The sequence below is a fragment of the Octodon degus genome, unplaced genomic scaffold, assembly GCF_000260255.1.
Source record: "Octodon degus isolate 3935 unplaced genomic scaffold, OctDeg1.0 scaffold00032, whole genome shotgun sequence".
NCBI classification, from domain to species: Eukaryota; Metazoa; Chordata; class Mammalia; order Rodentia; family Octodontidae; genus Octodon; species Octodon degus.
In genome coordinates, this window is record NW_004524608.1 from 4897125 (window position 1) to 4915806 (window position 18682).

The following is an 18682-nucleotide window of genomic DNA, read 5'->3' on the forward strand; positions in this document are numbered from 1 at the left end:
TCTTTCTTATTTCTTTCTTTTTTTCTTTCTTCTTTCTTTCTTTCTTTCTTTCTTTCTTTCTTTCTTTCTTTCTTTCTTTCTTTCTTTCTTTCTTTTTGTGATACTGGAGATCAAACTTGGGACCCTGTGCTTGCCAGGCAGGCATTTATGCTACTGAACTATCTCCCTGACCCAACATATTCAATCATCAGATTTGTTTTTAGAAAGATTCCTTTGGTGGGCAGGTAGATTGTCCTAGAAGACAACCAATTGGAAAGGACTTGTGAGAACATGGGGGAGAAGTCATGAGACCTAAATGAAGGCAGGCGCATCTTTAAGTTCGAACATCAAACAGTGGGTAACACAGGGCAATGAGTCAGGGAAAGGACCAAGAACATGGCTCCCCGTCTCCCAGGTCAACAGTGACCTTAGAATTCGCTCTGGTTGGGGATGTAAGCCCTTTTTGTATCCTGTAAACGGAGCTATCAGTCCGCCCGGGAGAGTGATGTTGCCTGAGTGTACTCTTCATGACTTCACTCCTTCCCCAGGAGAGACCTTCTGTTCTTCAGCAGTTATCCCAGGGAGAGCTCTCATAGGTGGTGTGCCCAATAATCTGAGCCAGCCCAACCTGTTAGGTCTCAGTTTCCTCTCTGATTTACTAGAGAGAGCATAAAAAACCCACTAGTGGGTTTTCAGATGTTTTAGTGATACTAGAACTTTTTTCTGGAGTTTTCATCTGAAATTCTGTCCTATGACAGAGATGAAGAGCAAATTGATACAGCTGAGGCAGAAGGAGGTCCAGAGGGCTGCACCCTCACCAGCCTGTTGCTACCTACACATCGCCAAGTTGCATGGCCCCATGAAAACCTAAAATTTCAGTTCCTTAAAAAAAATGTCCCTCACGTGTCCAGACTAATTGTTTCCATAACATGCTACTCATAATGTACCTACATTTCATAGATAATTACACAGTTCAACTCCTAGATTTGTGAGTACAGGTACTTCCTTCTCTGTGTCACTCAGCATGGTCCTGTTACAAGTTTACTCTTTCCATGTGTCGTGTAGATGTGTGTGGAATGAATGCTGACAATGCAGAGCACACGTGCTCTCTGTCAGTTGTTGGAAAAAGAGAGGAGAGAAATTAATGTGTTTATTAATCCATAATTTGCTTTCTATACAGTCCATATTCTTAGTTTCCCATTATATCAACACATTGAGGTGTAGGGTAATCCTTCATTAAAGATGAATGCAGAAACAAGTGATGCAACTCAATCTCGGAAACTGGTAGTAAAATGAAGATCAAATTTGTTCTTTGGAAATGAAATCAATTTTTTTCTCTCACAATTCTGTGCCCTGCAAGCAGTCTATGAAAATTTACATTTTAAATACAGGAAATGAAAGCAGAGTAAGTTTTCCAATGTCTTGTTTGCAGAAACTCTTTGAAAAAAGCATATATCTTTGGATTCTCATTTGCCTTCACCCAAGCCATGATGGCTTTTTCCTATGCTGCTTGTTTCCGGTTTGGTGCCTTCTTGGTAGCAAAACAGCTCATGGATTTCGAAAGTGTCCTTTTGTAAGTATTGGGCTAATATTGACAGCTTAACTCTGAAAACATAAGCCGGGGCTGAGGTGGTTCACAGGAAGCCTCATGAGGAGATTCTGATGTTTGCGAAAATAGCATTTGCCTATGGGTTTCCATGCGCTCCTGCAGAAGCACTTGTTCCTCACTAACATTCCTGTTTCAGTGCTGACATATACCTGACCTTTCTAAATTTGTGACTGGCTGGATGACTCATCTCAGAGGTCTCCAGGAGGCCTTAGCATTGAGAAAGAAGCATAACCCTGAATGAGTCTGAGGGTGCCGTGTACAGGGCTTCCCAAGAGGGCAGCTAAGAGGAAGAGGTGGTACCCTCTGTTCTTTCAAACCTGGGAGATCCCAGGACAAACAAGCTTTGCCTTGAGAGAATTGCTGCAGTGTAAGTGCTGGGGAAATTACAATATAACAAACAGAAAACTAGATTTGGATTTTTCTGTTGCATTGCTGTTGAGTGTAAAGGCTATACTACAGTCTGGAACCATTAAGATTGAACTTAGTTCTACTGCTAAGATATCCAAATATGTACTTTTGGTACAAAATGTGTGATCTATTTGGTCTTTCATTTTTGGACACAGGTACCACTATGCCCTTTGTTATCACGCCTAACTAATGGCAGTGCTGTTTCACATTGAAATCAGAATCATAGAATGCATTAGTATATGGTTTCTGTGATCATCAGGCATGGGCTTATTCATGCAAAATAGTTCATGAATCTAACTAAAGAGATGTCTAACATATAATATTCAGGTGCCATTTGTTCTGATCAAAAGAAGAAAGTCAGGCATCACGGGTATTAAAGCTTTGACTGGATCATTATTTTATATGTTGATTTACTGTATAGGAATCTGTTATGTTTTGTTTTTTAATGAGGGATCAAACTTGGACCTTCTACTTGCGAGGCAGGTGCCTAAGCCACTGAGCTAACTCCCAGCTTTATATATTGATTTACTGCAACGTTCTGCATTGACAAACATTGTTATGCTTTGACATCTATTTTGCAAAAATCATTCTGTCAAGTGAGTAAAGGTCAAACACTTCTGAAGCAGTCCAAAGGAAAAAGGTCCCACGGGTTTAAATAAGCAGGACAAATCCATCTGTGTGATTTTTTTCAGGAAAAGGTAAAAAAAAAAAAAAAAAAAAAAAAAAACGCTGCTGCTTTAGCATACACATAAGTTCCAGAGGAAAGGAGTGATAGATTCCCCACATTCTGGGAGGGTTTGTTAGTCCTGTGTAAGTTATAGTGTTTAAAGAGAGTTATTGATAACCATGTCCACAAGGTAGGAAAAGGAGTTATCACAGAGTAAAGCCTTTGAAGGGTCAGCCAAATAGGTCAGTGGATTAAAGCACTTGCAAGCAGGCGCAGGGGCCCCAAGGTTCGATCCCTGGGCCTGCTGTGCCAGCTGTATCCCTGGGGCTCACTGAGACAGAGATTGAGACTGGGCGTGGTGGTACATGCCTGTAATCCCAGCACTTGGGAGGCTGTAAACAAGACAATCACTACGAGTCCTGATCTAGTAGTGAGATCCTGAACACCCTGTACACCCTTCTATAAAATACAGAAAAAAAAAAAAGAGTAAGGGCTTTGACCAGTGTTCAGATACTTGAAGGACTATCAAGTGAAAAGGAAGATTTTTTTGTCTAAGAAGAAAAAAAAAAAATATTTTTAGTGGTATGCTTAGGGAGTCTTGCTATTTTCAAAAACAGATCACTACGGCCAATTTAGAAGTCCAGGCACAAACACTGAGAGATGGACACCATCTTCCAGTTCCCTTAGTCTCAGGCCCTGTAGGTCCTCACATCAGAGGTCAGAAATGCAGAGGGGACAGCTTGGTCACCTGGGTGCTCAAGGAGAACCGAGCTGTCTCAGCTGCACATTCACAGATTTTCTAAGAAGCTGATATCATTCCAACAAATGCAGAGTGGATTTCCACATAAAATTGTGTGACCACGAGGTACAGTGACACAGCATATTGACTGTCGTTTTGCCACAAATCGAGTCCTTTCTGACTGGTGCTCAGCACAGTGGATCTCAGCTCCGCTCACTTGTGCGTCTGCAGTGAACGACAGCATAGTCAGAGACGAGTGGGAGTGGGACAGCGAAAGCAAGAGGCAGAACAAAGCCCTCAGGCCCCTTGAGGCAGAGGCTTGGCACAGGCTACAGTGACTTCCACCACATCCTGTGGAACACAGTAGTCACCAAGCCAACGCAAGTACAGGGCTGGAAAACAAAAACTCACTTCTTGAACAGGAGAGCAGTGACGCAGGACTTGGGGACTTAGAGGTGAAAAGGTGATGTTTTGCAATCAGTGTATCCCAGGGACATGAACTTAGAAGGGAGGTATTTAATTTTTTTTAACTTCTGTTTCAAAATTATCTGAGGCCGTGATCCCTGGGTACAGACATGTCCGCTCAGTAGCTGTGCAGCCCTAACTCTGTACACATGTCTGTCTTCTGTTTGCCAGGGTATTTTCAGCCATAGTCTTTGGAGCCATGGCAGTGGGGCAGGTCAGTTCGTTTGCCCCTGACTATGCCAAAGCCAGAGTGTCTGCTTCCCACATCATCATGCTGATTGAAAAAGTCCCTTCCATTGACAGCTACAGCTCGGCAGGCCTGAAGCCAGTGAGTTTGATGCATCTACTTGATAATCTGTTGCAAACTCTGAGTGAAAGTGTTCAAAGAGGAAACCTAAGTAAATCTTTGTGGTTTATTTTTCTCTCTGGGAACTTGAACATCAGGCTTTCACATGGAGCAATATCCCCAGCACTCCCCTCTCCTCTATTTAAGTTCTCACTTTCAGACCAGTCTTGTATGTTGGTGGTGATTTGCCCAGGCTGGGCTGGACTTGCTATCCCTCGGTGAGCCACGCTAAGTGGCAGAATTACTGTCATGCACTGTGCCCAGCTACAGGTGTCCGCTTTTTTCTTTTTTTATTATCTTCTTTTCCTTCTCCCTTTCTTTCCTTCTTCCTCTCCCTTCTTTTTTTTTTAATTTTTTTTATTTTTGGGGGTTTTTTTGTTTGTTTGTTTTGTTTTGTTTTGTTTGTTTGTTTTATTTTTTTTGTGTGTGTTTTTGGCAGAACCAGCGATTGAACTCCGGCCCTTGCGCTTGCCAGGCAAGCACTTATTCTACTGAACCATCTCCCCAGCCCCTTCCTCTCCTTTCTTGATGGTACTGGAGATTAAATATTGGGCTTTTGCACTGAGCTGTATCCCAGCATTATTTTGAGAAAAGGGTTTCACCGAGTTGATAATTTGCCCAGTTTCTAGTTCATGGTTTTATCTTAATAAAAAAAAACATACCATTGTTATGCATAAAGGGTTTCAGAGCCAGAATACTGCCCATTTTATAAACAAATCCTATTACTCAGTTGTTGTGGTACTTAGGTTATTCAATTCAAAGGATGCAGATTTGTCACAGTTGTGTATCTGGAATGCATAAATAATTCCTGTCACAAAGCAGTGACTCTTTTAGAACTTACAAAATTCTAACAGCTGGAAATGAAATTTAACTCTAATAAGAGTTCACTGCCTTCAGATACCTGGTGGCAAGGGGATTCACACTACCCTGTGATTCATTACTGCACCAGTCAAACCCTGTTATTATTCTCATTTTAGAACACGTTGGAAGGAAATGTGACCTTCAGTGATGTTGTGTTCAACTATCCCACCCGACCAGACATCCCAGTGCTTCAGGGGCTGAGCCTCCAGGTGAAGAAGGGCCAGACGCTGGCCTTGGTAGGCAGCAGCGGTTGCGGAAAGAGCACCGTGGTCCAGCTCCTCGAGCGGTTCTATGACCCACTGGCCGGACAAGTGGTGAGCACACTCTCATTCAGCTCGTCTCAGGCGTTTCATTACCCACAGGCCAGGGTGTGCTTCATTCACAGCAACCACCATGGCTTGTCAGTCCTTTCAGAATAGCCTCCTTTCATGTTTGACAGCCTAGTTTTGTCATCCAAGCTGTGCCACCTGTCCCAGCTGCACAGTCTCCAGTCTCACCCTCAAGCTCCCCCTTATCCTCCTTTGCAAGCCTTTTTCTTCCCTAAATCTCTCTTGTTGCAGTTCAATATCATCTGACATCAAAGTGTCAACAAAACGTGAAATAGCCAAAGACAGGGTATGCCAGGATAGACAAATGAAATGAAAACCAAAGGTAGGTTGGATAGCTAGAAAGAAAACTGGTCAGCAAGAGCAGATGCCATGGAGCGCTTTGGCAAGATGAATAGGAAGTGTGCATAGAAGGCTGTAGCAGAGGTGGGCTCTTTCTCATATTTTATACTCTCAGTGAAGTGGTGCTGGTATAGACGTTTAATTTCATGGAGAACATTAAGGAGAAAAAATGATGTGTAGACTTTCAAGCTCAAAAGTAAGAGGGCAAGTAAGAAGCATGAATAGGAAGGCAGTGTGCAGGACACGTGTTTAGAAAGCATTTTATCACAGAGAGTGAGGTCAGTCCACTGAGGGAGAAAGGACATTGATACATCTTCCTAGGCCAAAGGAAAAGCAAGACCAACATGCAGGGAGCACAGCAAGAAAAATGAGCAGATTCTCTTTTGCTTTATGAGCTCAAAGAGTGAGTGAAAAATTAAAATCATTGAGCAAAACGTTGTTTCCAGGGACTATGTCAGGGGCCAGGTGTGAGACGGGAGTCTTTAAGGGAGTAATGAATTCACACCACTATCAGAGGGCGTAGGAACAGAGGGAAGCTGGAAGGAACAAAATTTAGAGTAATGAGTGTTAATAATTTAAGCATTTGTTATTGGTTGTATCAGAGGTAATACTCAGCATACTGAGCAGCAGCAGTGCTGTGGTCACTGACCTGCAGACCGAGGCTCACAAGCTCCCATCAACGCTAATGCAGAGCTAACCGAAATGGAGAGAGAATTTTCAACCTGAGTCATTTTTCAGTTACCATAGTGACTAATCACTGTTGCTCAGAAGTATTTTGTTGTACTCAAAGACAATTCTAAGTTTGCGCAGTCTCTGCATTAGTTCTTAGAAAAGCTTTTCACCTTGCTTTTATTCCTCTGTTTTGTGTTTTGCATAGCTTTCATGTTATATTTCTATTTTGTGGTTAAATTTGAAGGTAGGGGTCTAAATGAAGCTCTGACATTTGCAGCAATTAGAGGAGGAAATGTTAACTTTTGGACTATAAGAACATTACTCCAGACAATCATGACTCCAGCTTTGCCCTAAAGACACTGCCAACCATAGACCCCAGCCAGTGGCTCAGTTCTCATAGGAAGCCTGGTGCCCTTCATCAGCATCAGCACCTGCAGCAGATCCTCACCTCCCCAGGGCTTGGGCTGCAGGCTCCCTAAGACTTGTGGCAGTGGAGTTGAGCAGCGATGCCTGAGATGTTGACGTGCCAGGACCAACTTTCATACAACTAGATATTTATTTGCCAACTGCCCAAGAAAAGTAAAACTTCTGCCAGATTGCAGGCTACTGCTGTAGAATGAGGAGAGATAGGAGGAAACGGTGACCTGTTTCATCCAGATAAAGCACAGTCTGAGCTGAAGAAGCAGCGGTTTTGGGAGTTGGTGAGGATGTAGACAAGACCAAGAATTCTGACCAGGTACTTGATGCTTCACCCCTGGATCCTGCCCGTTCCTGTGGAGATAGCGTCAAGTCATCTAAAACAACTTCTGGAAATGAGGACCTTAGACATCCTACTCATGAGACCTTTAAAAGACTCTGGACACTAAGTATATACTGAAAAAGTTCTCAGCTGGGAGCCCCAGAGCTGCAGCTAGAGAGCATCTCTTTAAATCAAGCAGAAGGCACTTCTGAGAGCTTGAGCAATCTGGTTATTGACATGTGACAGAGAATCATGATTGCAGCCAAAGGAACACTCAAAAGAAAGCAAGGAGCTGCAAAGTGTGAGCCAAAAAGCTCGGTATGCATCGGCATGAATGTAAAACCAACCTGTTGCTGTTCCACAGAATGACTCCCCTGGTGAGTGTGAGAAGGAAGAATCTGCTGCTGGCCCAGAGAGCAGCAGCACAGGCATACGCAGCATCTTGACACCATCGCGATAGGGCAGTGTCTGTTGCTTTGCATCCACCTACACAGTGCTGTTCATGGGATTATCTTGGGCAGCACAGAAGCAGCAGAAAGGGAATCATGAGGAGATTCAAGAAAAGCTTGCAGCACAAAAATTAGCTGAAGGACCAAATGTTAGAGAGCATAGCAGAATCCAAAAGGAAGTCTTTGAGGAAGTACCAAGAGGTGAAAAACAAAGATAGTGATGAAAGCTGAGTGGGCTTTGGGATACCTCCTGAATCCCCACTGGTGAGATTCCATTGTCTCAGAGCAGGCTTTCTAACAAATGTGAAGATTGGTTTCAGATATTATTGAGGAAAAAAAATTATAAAATTAGACAAAGAGAGGTGGCAAAAAATTCTCGGGGTCTTTGAGAATATGATCTTCATGTGCTTGAAGTGTTTAATATTTAAGTATTGTGTTTAGGGACACTGCAATAATTTCTGTGGTATGCTGTGCATTTGTTTGATATTTTAATGTGTAGGATATGTTTTTCCTTTAAGTCACATGTACATACACAAAGCTTTGCATTTTTCCTTTTCCTTACCATTATCCAATGCTACTTACCTTTTGTCTTTGATTAAAGAATGTAGTTGTCCTAAACAACTAAAGGGAATTAAATGTACCTGGAAACCACAGTGTGAGATGAAATAAATCAGACCCACAAGTTTAAATATCAAATGGTTTCTCTTGTAGGCAAAACCCAAAATATAAATAGACAGAAAAATAGAAGATAGAGGGGCTGGGGAGATGACTCAGTAGAATAAGCGCTTGCCCAGCAAACACAAGGCCCTGAGTTCAATCCCCAGTTCTGAAAAAAAATAAATAAATAAAAGATAAATCATAGGAAGTGAAGCGATAGATCTTCTGCAAATAGTAAGGAGAACATGAGGTAGATCGGGGGAGAGAGGAAGGGAATGAAAAAAGAATCACTGTATATTCTGCACATGTACCAATTTTCCACGAGCTATTAATCATTATGGACTTCAAATGTATATTACTAAAACATAAAAATTGAAGCAAGTGAATTAGGAAGACATAGCTTGCTCCTTATTTGAGTGAAAAAAAAAAAAGAGTAGTCTAGAGAATGGGACACGTGTCTGCATGAAGGTAATGAGAAACTGGAAGTTGCTACACCCAGGAAGATGTTGATAGAGAATGTTTCTTGTTGTTGTTGTTTTTCGTTTATGTATTTGGTCTCACTACACAGCTCAGACTCATAGTGATCCTCCTGTCTTCAGCCTCCCCAGCATTGGGATTACAGGCATGCGCCACCAGACCTGGACTCTGTTGCCTGCTCAGCGCACCCAAGGGATGGGGATAGTGTGACATGTGTGATCAGGGATAGAACTTGGGTTCCTGTGCCTGCCTGTGCTTGCCAAAGTAGGCGCTTAGTCCACTGAGCTATCTTGCTGGCCCCTGACAGAAAATGTTTACCAAACGTTTGTTTACTTATTTTGTCCCCGTGTGGAAGACTGTTGTCTTGCTTCTGTTTAGTAATCAGGAGTACTCTAAAGAAAAGCTGGAGGAGGGAGATCTTTCTAAATGGGCATATTTCCCTGGAGTAAATTGAAGCGCAGGACAAGTCCAGAAACCCTGAGCTGAGGGACAGGAGGAGCTCTTCTCGGGCTTCACCTGACGGGAGTTCAGCGCTCTTACACATGAGAGGTCCATATCCAGAACATTCAAATTTGATAACGTCGTCAAATTTGGTCTTAAAAGTTACAACTGAATAGGCCATTCATTTCTGTTTTTTTTAAAACACCAAAGAGCTACATGTAGGTGAGGAACCTCAATCATAGATGAGAATTTTTGTCTACAGAGAACCTAGTATTTATGCTACTGTAAACTTCTTGTCTAGAAAGTGGAGCACTAACAGTACTGGTGGGAAATATAAAAAGAAAATAGAAAATGGGAAGATATACCTTGTTGGCTTTTTAGGGAGGGATCCATTGTGACATATAAGGAGCCACTTCCTGACTACAGCTGGGATCTCCTGACACCCAGAACAAACATTCAGTCAGTGACCTTGAGCCTTACCCTTCATTAGCTGGTGGCTTCTGCCCTTGTCTCTTCTACCTCTCATTTTGTCCTATGCACCCTATTCAGAGCCCTCTATCCCTTTTAAGATACAGTTAGAAGATGCTTATCATTGTTACCTTATAACCCAGTGAGTGGTCATGATATTGATATGTTGCCTTTGTATTTTGGTTTGTTTGTTTGTTTTCTGTTTTATGGCAGGCTCAGCCCACCCTGGGGGCGGGGCTGGCACAGCATGTGGTGCTGGGTATTGAACCATGGTCCCTGCGCACTTGCCTAAGCTTGCCTAAGCAGGCACTTCATACCGCTGAGCTATCTTGCCGGCCCTGCGTGTTGCCTTTGATTTCTTTTTAAAATAATGGAAATTATCTTTCAACTCTGAAGCATGTGTGTTACCAAATTCAGGGTTTAAGTCTAAGCTTATAATGTGTAGATGCAAGCCTAGAATATTCAAGCTATACTATCACTTTGCCTAAATTACTTCACTTGCGTGTCTTTGATTGTGAATGGGGATGAAAATAACAACTGCCTCCTAAGATTTGTTGTAAAGACCAAATGAGAACACAGGGACTTATCATAAATCTGCAACCCTACCACTGCTTGAGTTTTAAATTTATTAATATTATTCAGAATACATGCACATGGAATACTATATATTTTTAATGTTGTTAAGAGCAAGTAGTATTGAATCATCTGCAATAGCAATAGCTAGTGATTTTAATTTAGCCTCACGTTATTGTTTACTAATGTTCACTTTCATCGTTACACTTGTATTTATGGCAGGATATTTTAAGCAGCTTTTCTAGATTCCTCAGAATTCCTTGATCTTCCATCAGTCCATTATGAAGCTTCACCCCAAGCAATTGCTCTTTTTTAGAAATTTATTTATTTATTCATTTTTGGTACAGGGTCTTGCTGTCTGACTCAGTGATCTTCGTGTCTCAGCCTCCTCAGCACTGGGATTACAAGCATACTCTACCATGCCTGGTTTCAGTGGCTGGCACAGCATGCCCAATGTTCCAAGGCCAGCTCAGCATGTAGTACCGGGGATCAAACCTGGGCCCTTGTTCTTGCCAGGCAGGTGCTAGACCTCCAAGCTATCTATCCAGCACAGCAATGCTTTTTGGTCCATTTTTACATTCTGAGCTTTATCCATGACTTCCTTAAGGAAAGGGTCTTTTGTGCATGTTGGTTTTCAGTAGTTTTTAAATTCTAACATGCTTACTGTGCAGGGATAAGGAAGCGTGAAGTAGTATTGTGTGCAGTGTAATGAAGAAATTCATCACTGTGACCATTCAAACTAGTCTGTGTTTATATTAAACAGTATGTGCTTTTCTCCCAAAGGGATAAGTCTGGAATATGTCCTTTCCTCAGGTTGAGATTTCTGAAGTATCGTGTTGCTTCTAACAAGATCTGATGTTTAGCCACAGCTTTTAAGATTTTCATTACCTCTTATGCATTAACACCATTAGACTTCTACAGCATAAATGCTCAAAATAGTTTCCATAGCAACAGGCTTGGTACCAGTGAGGGTATGACTATAATTTTCCCTCCATGCACCAGCAGATTCACAAGGAAATGCTGTGTTCCTCCTGCCACGATAGACGTTCCTTCTCACCAGGTGTCTCTCAGAAGGCCCAGAGAGGCACACAGGATACAGAGCATGTGTGTGATTCAGTACATTCATTCCTTGTGCAATGACTGAGTCCTGTTCATGCAGCTGGGTCATTAAATGGATGGTCACTAAATGAGGAACTATATATAGTATGTACTTTACAATATTCAGAACAAAAAAAAAAGGTCAAAGGAAACTCCAACTTAATGACTTTGCTTTTAATTCCAAAACTCTTACATGCAGCACCATAAGGCATAACAAAATATAAGACTACAGTACTACGCTGTAAATCAGAGAAAATTCTAGTACTGTGTCTACAACGTGTACTATATGAAAATGACATTGAGGATCTATCAAAAAGATGTATAGAACTGTACAAAATAAAAAAGAGATGATCATAAGTCCAAACAGTCACACACAGGCAGTCTGCCAAAGAAGGAAAGCCTGCGCACACTGTGCCACTGCACTTGGTGCCAGCACCACTGTGAAGCCTGCTCAAAGTTGAGTTACTGGCTTTCTCCTCAAAGATCCTGAACAGTTCTATCATAGGAATGATGGAAAATTCTCTGTAAATTGATGGATTGAGGAGAGAGATCCTATCAGAGTTAAGGTTCTTCATTAACAAGGATACAATTTTTCTTTTTCTTTTGGTACTGGGACTTGAACTCAGGACCTTGCGCTTGCCAGACAGGCACTGTGCCATTGAGCTATTCCTCAGCCCTTCCTTCCCAGCCTTCTGCAGAACAATCAGGGAGACTTTCTTTCCTGTCACTGTCACTCAGTATTGAAGATGCCACCTGCCCCTTGATGCCAATGTCGATCTGTCCTTTCTCTGTAGTTAAAAACTGCATCACACGGAGAGATACAAATTGTTGTTGGCTTGTGAGCAATCACCCAGTGCTGGGCTATCTAAGCTGTATATACAGTTGCATTTACTTCGCAGTTCTGTGAGCCACGGAATTGTCATATTCTCATTTTGCACACCCAAGAAGTAGGAGAAATTAATTTTGCTTCCCAATATCCATTGCCAGAGATATACAGTCTTCCCTACCACACTCACTACTATCCATTTAGCCACCACATCTGGCTGCTCAACCTCAGAACAGATTAGATACATGACTTACTTACAAATTGATTATGTGGCCTTAGTTACTTATTTTCATTCTGACCCAGGACACTGTCATGTGAACAACTTGCGACACATGGACGAGGATGCCATGACACAGAATGAGGTAATGCATTAGTTTCCTGTGGCTGCTGTAATTGCTTATCATACACTTAGTGGCTTCAGATAACACATTGGTTCTTGCAGTTGTGGAGGCCACAAGTCCAATCAAGTCTACCCTCAAGTTAAGGTCACAGCAGTCCTTTTCCTTCAGAGGGCTATAAGGAACAGTCTATGGTCTAGCCCTTTCTAGTACCTTGCCATTTCCTCCATCTCCCCATAAAAAGCTGGCCAAGATTTTTTTGTTTCTGTTGCATACATTGATGCTGACTGGCTCTTTCACCATTAAGGACCATTAAAATGACACTAGGCTCACCAGGATGATCCAGGATGATAACCTTATTTCAAGATCTGCTGATTCATTGCCTTAATTCCATCTGCTACTCTAATACATCCTTGACAAATAACATAATATAACCCAGGATTGAAACTTCAGACCCAGGACATTTTTTCAAAGTATACAGTTATCAAATTCTTTGGATTAACCTCGATGATCCAAAGTAAAATAAAAATTTTCTTTAACCTTAAGGTTTTTGAAGTACAAAGCAATAATGTTAAATTTGTTGCTTGTCTGTGATCTCTCATTTTCAGCTTGTGGATGACAAAGAAATAAAGGAGCTGAACGTGGAGTGGCTGCGAGCACACCTGGGCATCGTGTCCCAGGAACCCATGCTGTTTGACTGCAGTATCAGGGACAACATCGCCTATGGAGACAACAGCAGGACTGTGTCAGAGGAGGAGATTGTGAAGGCAGCCAAAGAGGCCAACATACACCAGTTCATTGAATCGCTGCCTAATGTAAGTTCATCTCCACAGTAAGATCCCAGGAGCATTTCCCAGCCTTCCTCGCTTGTCCTTTGATTTTTTGTTTGTTTGTTTCTTGTGTGGTACTGTTAAACCTAGACCCTGGCACATAGTAGGCAAACCTGCTGCCACTGAGCTGCACCCATAGGCCTATCATTTCATTTCTAAATGAATAATTTCCCAAAGGTGGAGAGAAGACAGAAACCAGAACATACCCTCACCTGTATGCAAGTATCTGGTCAGGCTTCCTGTCCTACTTAGCAGGTTTCTTTACCGGGTCATACAACTTTCCTTGTGACAAAAGAAAGATGGTGTTAGGTTCAGATCAGCAGACAGGACCTTTGCAGGAGGAGGAGGAGGAGGAGGCCTGGAACAAGTCTCTTGCTTCTCAGCTTGAGGCTCCACCTGCTCCAGCTGCATGGTTAAGTAGCTGCCTGAAGGCCTCTACCTACAAGTCCAGGTATAAGGCTTGTGGGCACCCTTTGAGTCATTGCCTGTGGCCAGCCTGCTTCTGATCCTACCAGTAAGCAGGCAGCACCATGCGTCACAGTTTCTCTCCTGAACATCTCTTCCTCTGCCTCCTTACTGCTCTTGTCCACACTTCAATCTTCACTTCCTTGAGTCAAGCCAAGCTAGAGACCTGGACTCATGACAGGAGGAGAGCTCTGTCCGTCTAGAGGAAAGCCACTAGGACAAGCAGGGACATGCAAGCTCAAATCCTTCTACATTTCATGGTCCTCAAGCTCAACTCATTCCTAAAGTCCTTCTTAGGCTGCAGTCCTTTGGATGCATTATGAATTCTTCTAGTAGACAGGTAGATGGAATCCGTCACTCACTCTCTTAAGGCCCATTAGGTCCTTTATTTTTAATCATGGTATCTCCTCTGCCAGGATCTAGCTATTGTGTCCCTTCCTATTGTAATAAATGATGTACTTTATTATAAGGAATTATTGGACCAGGGATATAGCTCATTAGTACAGCACTTCCTGGCAAGAGCAAAGAACTGAGTTTAATTCTCAATACCAAAAAAGGAATTATCCCTAAAAAATAAAGCTCAGTACCCTCAGCACCAGGAATGCAATCTCCTTCTGGGTAGAGTGGCAACAGTCTGTGTCTGAACTCCATTCAAGATTTCCCATTTTCTTTGGCTCTGCTTCAGATGCCACTACCAGCATCCCGGGAGGAGGAACTTTCCCCTCCTCTCCTTTACAGTCTAGTCTGTGGATAAGTAACTCCTGTTGATCCTTCAGTATTCAATAGGTAAAATTCCAATCTCCTTTACTACTGAGAATGCTCAAGTCTTCTAATCAGGACCTGGGCCTCATCACCTGGTCACATGTATATGAACACTTCCCCGACCAGCCCACCTATACTGGCCAAGCAGTCCTGGCAGAATTCAGCAGTGGGTGACCTAATAGCCCATGTGCTACTGAGGCAGGCTCTAAACTGCCAACACAGAGAGTGAGCCTGTTTAGTTTTTAAATAGATCTCGTCCCTCAGGTGTGTGTCTGCCACCTTTCTGGACTCTCAGTCAGTATCACATGGACCATACCTGTACAGAACTGCATCCTGAGCCATGTTCCCCTCCTGACATCTATTCCTCCTGAGAAATTAGTATTAGGATCCACCTAACCTGCACACACTGATTAGCTTCATTCTTCCTTCTGGGTTACAGCCCTGCCCTCCTCTGCCTCAACAGGGTCAGTGACCATCAGGGCAACTCAACTACACCTGCACTCACATGAGAGGTGCTTCAGGGCAGCTGGCTTCTGAGGCAGCCACAGTTTGGGATGGAGCCAGTCCCAAGTCTGGCTCAATCTCAGCAGGGGTCTTCTTACTGTGTCTTCAAATTGGGAAACCTTGTTCAGAGCCCCACACACTATGGTTGGCAGATAATATAAATAAAAAGCAGAAAACAATATTTTAATGTTTTATGAAGATTAATATTAGATTATAATGATTTGTTATAATTTAATTAATATTAAATATAATGGTTTGATATTTTATTATTATCATTAATATTTTATAGGCAAATCCCAAGTATAAAAATCATAGATTGGGGCCGGGGAAATATGTCAGTAGAATAAGCACTTGCCTGGCAAGTGCAAGGTCCTGAGTTCAATCCCTGGTACCGAAAAAAAAAAAAAAAAATCATAGTTCATGTTTGACCATAATATCAGCCTGGTAAGGGCCACAAAAATAATAATATTGTTTTGTAGGATAGATGTGCTGTCCCATCCCACTTCTGTTTCCACTGACAAACCCTTTAGCTTCTGTTCCTGTCTGTGGATTGACAAGCTAGTGACAGTTATCTGCTGTGAGAAAGATTATATTGTTCAAAAATTTTGAACAATCTCTTAAAAAGAAAAGTGCTTTAAGCAAATTTTCAGTTTTCAAAGTTTGCCATCAAAGTGGGAGACGTTAGGAGACCCTAAGCTGGAAGTTGATCCCATGTGGGAGGGCAGGACGAGGCCTCATTGCCTGAAGCAATCAGACTACCTCAGTCTGGAGAAAAGCATCTTGCCTCGACCCTGTGAGCTGTGAGTTGCTAGGCAACATGGTGTCTTATAACTTTGCACAGATAAAGGACCGCCTGACCTCAGCTATTACCTCTTCTCTGTATTTTTTAAATGCTCTTGTTTTCTCCACCAACAGATTCCAACACTTAACATTCATGAAAATAATTTAAGTGTTGGACATAGGTTGATAAAAACTGACAGCAAAATACTGACATCCCAGGGACATTTCTTTCCTCCCTTGAAAAGATACAGATAATATTGCTACTTGTAAGTAAGAGAAACTTCCTTTCTCCTACTAATCTTTGTCCTGAAGATCATGAAATCAGAAGATGAAAGATAATGGCATCCCATCAGCGTTCATTTACACAAAAAGTTTGGGCTGATTTACAAAAGAAGCATTAAAGTTCAAGACACAAAGGCTTTTTTATATTAATTTCATTGAGAAATAAATAGCAATGAGACAGTTTCAAAACCAATCAGTAGGACAGCTTCAGTAATTAAAACATTGCATATTGTTTTCTTTGTAGTGGTTATTCATAGTACAAGATGCAGACATGATATCCCATCTAAACACTATTAGTACAAATCTTTCTTCTCACTGAATTAAGAGAAAGTAGCTGTATATCATTCCTACAATTTTGTATATACAGATACAAAATGATACTTCATTTGTATGCCTTTTTTGTTTAGTTTTGTCAGAGATAGGTATTCCATTGCCATTTAAATATTATAGGTGTGTGAATACAGCAAAATAATCCAATATAGTCCAGTAGTCTGTAATAGTAGTGGGTTATCCATAGGATTAGCAATGTCAGAAGTTATTGACTTGAGCCTTTTACAGCTCAGCATAGTAATATGGCTTTACTTTTTATACTTTTTTTTTATACTTCTCTGTTGGATGGTTAAGACCAAGATAAAGGAAGACCTATATAAAAAGAAATGTAACTTTTGTATCTGACAAAGTCAGTCAAATCTCTTCAGGATTTTGCCTGAAACCCTGTACCACAGTTTGTAGACCCTTTGTCAGTATCAGCCATGTGGATGAGTCACAGCAATTGCTTGACCAGTTTGCTCTCTGTGAAAGCCTGAGAGAATGTTTTCTCTCCATGTGCCTCTCCTGAGGCACATTCTACACCATCGATCATTTTCCTCTGTGAGGACTCAGGACAGGGAAGAACCTGTTCTGTAACATCCTGTATCTCAGTTGTGTCCCAAATTTTCTGATCAAGGACATTATGGGGCAAATGCTTACTTTTTGAAAGAGACATTAAGGGACCATAAAATAGCTCAGTGGATTAAAGCACCTGCAAGCAGGTGCAGGGGCCAAGGTTCAATCCCCAGGCCTACCATGCCAACCCCACACCCAGGGCACCCTGAGATGACAATTGAGACTGGGCTTGGTGGCATGTGCCCATAATCCCAGCACTTGGAAGGCTGTAAACAGGAGAATCACTATGAGTCCAATCTAGTAGTGAGACCCTGAACACCTTGTACACCCTTCCCTAAAATACAGTGAGAGAGAGAGAGAAAGAGAGAGACATTAAACTTCTCATTGAGAGTACTTTTGTCATTTAACCCTCTCTAAACCCATTCTATGCTTCTGAGCCTATATTTTTCTAAGCGCACTTTGAGAGAAGTGTCCTACTTACTGAGAGCAAACTGTGGCTTTGGCCTTATTATCCATTTTACTTTCAAACTGGCAAAATCCTGTTTACAGAAATACAACACCAGAGTCGGGGACAAAGGCACTCAGCTCTCTGGGGGCCAGAAGCAGCGCATCGCCATCGCACGCGCCCTTGTCAGACAGCCTCACGTTTTGCTTTTGGATGAAGCAACGTCAGCGCTGGATACAGAAAGTGAAAAGGTGAGGTTTTAAATTGGCTTTGTTTATACTTGATTCAGCTGTGCTTCCAAGGTGGACATTTATGCTTTTCTTACAGTAGAGAACATGATTTAGCCAATTATGTTGAGTTACTTAGCTCAGACTTTAGTGAAATTTAAATGTGTCTTCCAGCTGTTATTTAGAAGAGCTAAGATGATACGAGGGAAATTAGTCTTTGGGCACATACACTCCAAAAATCAACCTGTCTGCATGTTGTGTTCACCTAAGAGGCTGCACCTAAGGGCGTGTATTCCCCCTCTGTTGGCAGCAGGTGCTCGGCAGACCTGTGAAAAGATAGAACTGGGGACTGGCAAGGTAGCTCAGCAGACTAAGCACCTGCGTAGGGAAGCACAGAGATTGGGGTTCGATCCCCCGCACCACAAGCAGTGCCAGCTCTGCCATGAGGTGCCCTGAGCTGGCCACAGAGACCAGGCATGATGGTGCGTGCCTGTAATTCCAGCTCTGGAGAGGCTGAAGAAAGGAGGATCACTATGAGTCAGAGCTGCATGGTGACACCCTGTATCAATTACATACATACATACATACATACATACATACATACATCAAAGAATTGAAGAAAATGGTAAAATGGTAGATCAGTGAGTGTGGTCATTTTCTGTTTAGGAACAGAAAATTAACCTCTTTGAGATGGAGAGCTTACAAGATGTCTTCTATCTGAAAAATGATAACACAGAAGAAGGCTGTGTTTGGCCTTTACTCAGTCTTTCTGCTTTGCTGTGGCACTGCATTAGGAGGCTGCCTTTAGAGCTCTTAAACAGTGAGGAGCATTTGGACATGTTTTGAAGAACAGGATATTTAAGAGAATACAAGATAATGATAATAAAAAACTTAGAAATGATAGAGAATCTTACGAAACAAAGCAATACAAATTTAGCAGTATTTGTTGTATTGCATAGTGTTGTCTTAAAATTAGTTGTTTAGGGGCTGGTGAGATGGCTCAGTGGTCTAAAGCACCTACT

The 18682-nt window shown here is 42.1% G+C and overlaps 1 protein-coding gene across 3 annotated transcripts in view; it reads left to right on the forward strand.

The window, feature by feature from the left end:
- Positions 1 to 18682, forward strand: part of LOC101586484 (multidrug resistance protein 1) — a 98557-nt gene that overhangs the window by 77736 nt on the left and 2139 nt on the right. For all 3 annotated transcript variants that reach the window (XM_023713617.1, XM_023713621.1, XM_023713618.1), the window contains 5 exons: positions 1412 to 1552; positions 4039 to 4195; positions 5191 to 5388; positions 13089 to 13295; positions 17538 to 17684. In XM_023713617.1, the coding sequence (XP_023569385.1) occupies positions 1412 to 1552; positions 4039 to 4195; positions 5191 to 5388; positions 13089 to 13295; positions 17538 to 17684 (850 nt within the window). The remainder of the gene's footprint in view (positions 1 to 1411; positions 1553 to 4038; positions 4196 to 5190; positions 5389 to 13088; positions 13296 to 17537; positions 17685 to 18682) is intronic.